The sequence below is a fragment of the Echinops telfairi genome, unplaced genomic scaffold (assembly GCF_000313985.2).
Source record: "Echinops telfairi isolate 266 unplaced genomic scaffold, ASM31398v2 ScPeMD7_1;HRSCAF=3_0, whole genome shotgun sequence".
NCBI lineage: Eukaryota > Metazoa > Chordata > Mammalia > Afrosoricida > Tenrecidae > Echinops > Echinops telfairi.
In genome coordinates, this window is record NW_022103896.1 from 83,593,553 (window position 1) to 83,598,676 (window position 5,124).

The 5,124-nt window shown below is 40.7% G+C and overlaps 1 protein-coding gene across 2 annotated transcripts in view; it reads left to right on the forward strand.

Annotated features, from left to right (window-relative positions):
- The window catches only part of RGS20 (regulator of G protein signaling 20), a 60,137-nt gene that overhangs the window by 44,893 nt on the left and 10,120 nt on the right, over nt 1-5,124 (forward strand). For both annotated transcript variants that reach the window (XM_045286313.1, XM_045286308.1), the window contains exon 3: nt 2,287-2,370. In XM_045286313.1, the coding sequence (XP_045142248.1) occupies nt 2,287-2,370 (84 nt within the window). The remainder of the gene's footprint in view (nt 1-2,286; nt 2,371-5,124) is intronic.

Consider the following 5,124-nt stretch of genomic DNA (forward strand, 5'->3'; position numbering starts at 1 on the left):
GTGGAATACGCATCCCTAAAGTTGATGTGGAAACTGGAAAACTCCTTATGGCATAGATGGATTTGAGAAACTCTGCTGAGTGAAATTAATTAAAGGACAATAATTGTTATGGAACCACAGAAAAGAAAAAAATCAAGAATAAGGCTTTCATACCAAAATAAACAGACTTGGCTTACCAGAGGTGGGAGAGAAGGGAAAACAATGAGCTAGAGGATAGATGAGTGTTCACTTGTGTGAAGGGGAAGATGGTATTCTTTAAGGAAGGGAAGAGGAAAGTATGGACGACTGAGCTAGCTATTGGGAGGTTTGATAAGTGCTTTAAGTTGTTGCATCCATAATGATGTTCTGAAATAAATCCTCACCTAATTCATGATAAAAAGGGGTGTGCTTTTTTAGATGTACAAAAAAATGTAGGAAATGTATATATGGAAATCTTGATTCTCTTGAAAAACACAACAGTATATTTTTATTGTACTCTTTTCTTTATTCTCTAATGCTTTCATATGGTTTCTATTGCTACAGAAAAGCTTCATATTTACTAGAGAATATATATATATATTTTTTAACATTCAGGAAATGGGGTGGAAACCCAGAATTTTTCTGACAGTTTTACTCTTTACTATTTTCTAATGAGTGTGTTCTTTTTTAAAAAAAACAAAAAACCATTCTGTTATGGGCTCATACAACTCTTATCACAATCCATGCATACATCCATTCTGTCAAGCACATTTGATGAGTGTGTTCTTATGAGAAAAAAAATATTCTAAATGTAACTGATTCCAATTTCTAATTTTTCCTCAATTCCTGTTGATCACAATACTACAAAAATGATTTATTTTGTTAATGTCATTTTTAAAAAGTAATGATGTGGAAGTGGCATCTGACCTTCTCTAACTTCACAAAGAGGAAGGAACAGAAGCATCATTATCAGCGTCAGTTGCCCAAGTTCAATTGCTATGAGCTAGGGTCAGACGTGACCCGCCCTCCAAACTTCTCACCAGTTCTGGCACTAACCGCCCTTCCCACAGCACTCTCTACTCAGACGGGTTCAATAATTCATTGCCTTGGCTATAAAGAATTCACAGACAATACTCACGGGTATGGAGTTTGGGGGGGAAGTTAATAGGGTACAATTCAGATGAGAAATGTTCAGGATATAGGTGGTCAGTCCAGACAGTTTAGTTGTGCCCACAGGCAGGCCTCTTTCAGACCCTCAGTCTCTTGGTCTGCCCTCTGCCCTATGGTTGCCAATAAATGCCTACTGGACACAGGAGTCCACCATAAGCCTTAGTTGGAAGATGTCCTTGCTCTGCTTGGGTCAGCAAGCCTCACTCCTCCAAGTCCGTGCCTACAGGCACCCCACTGCACAAGCCAGCTGCTTTCCTGAAGGCATTCAGCTTTATTTACTCAGTGGGCTGCAAACTCTACCATTATGTCTCTTATTCTGGCTTCTAATTCCGCTGCTGCTGCTCCTTGCCCACTCCTCTGGTGTCGAAGCTGTCTCTTAGGTCAAGGAGGTTCAATGCACAGGGATCTTAGGGTCCAAAAGCCATGCTTCACATCTGACTCTTCCCCCAGTTATTGCTTCTGAAGTGGCTTGTTTTATACCCTGAGACATAGCAATCACCATTAGCCCTATTAAAAATCACTCATAACTGAATCATATCAATATCTTCCTCTACCTTCTCTTACCTGAGCCATGTGGCAGTTACAGGGACTATTCCTAGAAGAGCCACCTTAAATAATTCACTGCACTGCAATTACTTTATTATTATATGTTAGTCCCCTTAAGAAAGCCAGTCAAAACCATATTTTTTCAAGAAGAGGAAGAAATTATACTTGAGCATCAGTAGTTCAATCCTGGAATGAACTAAGCCCAGGGCTTAATTTTTAACCAAAAGCTAGCCCTATAAGATGAACAACAATGCCCGGAGGTACTGACGCCTTAGAACAATCATCAAAAGGACAGCATTTGGCCCGGGAGTAAAGTTCAAAAGTCAGGGAAGGATTTGAAAGGACTGATGGAAATGGTAAATGTAGGGAAGAAGTAGGAAGAGTGCTGGGGTGTCCTGGAGATTGCAAACAATGCCTCAAAACAAGGTGAACAGGAATTATTGAACGGAAAACCAATTTGCACTGTAAACTTTCACCCAAATCACAATTGAAAAAAATGTTTGAAAGACTATGGCCAAGGGAAGATCTGTCTATCTATCTGCATCTATATTTGTACAAATTATCACTTTGATGCACACTGGTCTCATTTGATGTGCCTACGTCTTCTTTCAGTCTCACGGTCAGAAACCAAGAAGAACAGAGACCCAGGCGAGCGTCCCATGAACCCAGAATTGGTCTCCCAACCTGCGAAAAAAGGTAAAACCTCATGCCGTCACTGTCCTTTTACACTCTTGTCTTTAACTGAAATTTAAGCATATCAGATCATAGTGTAGGTTCATCTTCCCACCGTGCAGAACTCATTTAAAAAATCATTGTATGATGGGAGAAAAATCAGTCCCATTGTTAATCCACTCCCTTTGTGAATCACAAATATGTCTATGCTTTTTAACAAAATACAGATTTCATTTGCATATATTTTTAGAATAAAAGACCATAATGAAACATACACATACTTGATTTTCAGGAGTATCTAAGTCCCTTTTTTCCTCGGTTCTAAGCCATTTATACTAAATGGCTAAGGTCTTTTTTTTTTTTTGCTAATGCATTATTTTTTAATGTAGATATTTTGAAAGTAGTTTTAAAAGAAACGATATATAAAAGTACTTTTCAAAATGTAAAATTAAAATGATTTCATATTAACAATCAGTTTTCTTTCACTTATCTATGTATACACAATTGGATATTTCCCAAACAGACATTAGCTGGTGCCTTACTGTGGTATAAAAACCGTACAATAAAAGCCCAGTCTTATTCCAGACAGTGTCCCACTCTTCAGAGATTACTGTCATGAACATTTTTTTGGTTTTGTTTCGTCATTTTAAAGAATTTCCCACGCATTTACACACAGCTGTATGTGTGTAATGGAAATGCAATCCATCTACATACACTGAATCTAAGAATTACCTCATAAAGTGTTTCCATAAGTATTGGAATTTGGCTGGGTTGCCTAGAGACACAAACCAGTTAACACTCGTTGACGTACAAGAAAGAACTTCGTCTTAAGAAGCCACTTTACAGCAAGAAGATGTCCCAGTTCAGTCCAATCAAGGCTATCCAAGACCAATGCTATCCAGGGCCCTCTTCAGACGCACCTAGCTGCAGGAGCATGATGCCAAAAGGTGAAGCAGGCAGATCACAGGGTGGTGGATGCAGAGTCAAGTGGATCCATGGTCCCTGGAAAGATGGCAGGGTGCCAGCAGTCCACAAGGGGCCACCCCTGGAGGCAAATACAGAATCCTAGCAAGCAGAAAAGCAAACAGAGAGGAAGTAAGACCCCAGTTTTTCTCCTATAAAAAGGCCACAGCTCCCAGGAGGCATCATCAAGCTATGTGACCTGATTGACAGGTTAGACTGCCCTAGTGCAAGCTGTCATAGAATCTGTCTACCACAGTTCCTGAATAAGCAGCTTTTTAAAATCTCAAAACAATTAAAATAGAAATTAAAAATTTAAGCATAAGCTAAAAATTCTATTTGATATTTTAAAAATACTTCCATGTAATTCCTAGGTCAGAGAATAAATACTATCAAGGTTGACTTTAAAGTAATAACAAATCTACATGAAATTGATATCTACCAAACTTATGGAATGCAGAGACTGTAGTAAGTAGAGAAAAATGTCTATCCTTCAGTGTTTATGTCACAAAAGAAAGACTGAACCCTGATCAGTGAGCTAAGTGTCCAACTCAACAATAAGTATAGAAATGTATGAAGTGGGGGAAAGGGTTACAATGGATAAAATCAAGGCAAACAGGGAGACCTAAATCAAATGAAGTTGGTAAAAGAATGGAAAGTTAGAGGCAAGTCTTACTCGGGAACCGTGGCTGCATACAACATGGGTAACTCTTAGCAATGTAGCGGTGGGTGAGAAAAATCAACCTCAAAAACAGAAGACAACTTCTAACAAAACATTTTAATAACGTTTGAAGAAACGAAAATCTAAAGAATATGCTTTCAGAGTCCACCCGGCCTCTGGTGGCAGGGGGTGGAGGGCAGCAGCATGCAGCCCCAGCTCAGCAGCCTCCAGTATATCCAGTGGAAGGACGGTGGCCAGGTTGAAGTCAAAGCAGGAGCTGAGCCCGACATTGAGTGCTCACACCATAAGAGGATAGACCAGACGCTGAAGCAGGGCATCACCCCCAAGATACCGGGTGGAATGGCCCTCTTCTGGATCATCTTCACCCTGGGCTACGTCACCAGTTACTTTGTGCATCAGTGCAAATAGGAGTTCTTGGCGCCGAGTGCAAACGTGCAGGACAGCCTAGAGCAGTGGTTCTCAACCTGTGGGTCGTGACCCCTTTGGGGTCAACTGACCCTTTCACAGGGGTCTCCCGATTCATAACAGTAGCAAAATTACAGTTATGAAGTAGCAACGAAAATAAGTTTATGGTTGGAGGGGTCACTACTGCATGAGGAACTGTATGAAAGGGTCGCGGCATTAGGAAGGTTGAGAACCACTGTGTTAGAGCAACTCACACATGTGCATGGACACAACCCCCACACACACATACACACACCCTGTGTCCACCACCCCTATGTATACAGACCCCAGGGAATAGGCCTGCAGATGCATGCACACAGCAAGGCACATGTACTAGCACCAGACAGCACACAGGACATTACACAGATGTCACAGAACTGTCAGAAGGATGCACAGACAAACAGCATGGGGACACAGTGGGACACATCCCCAGAGACACACACACTTGGCACATGTGTAATGAAATAAAAATGGACTCTTGTGGTGAACAAAATGGTATTGACAGTCATGTGGATAATATGCCTAAAATTAAATTTTGCCTCCCCACCTCCCACAAAAAAAAAACCTCAAAAATTTTAAGTCTGATTAAACATCTTGTAACTGTCTGCATTCCTGTAAGTTAGGCCAAGTTCCTAGGCCAATGAGTTCCTTAAATTGTATGAGCCAGGGTAGGAAAGAGGGAACCGATTACA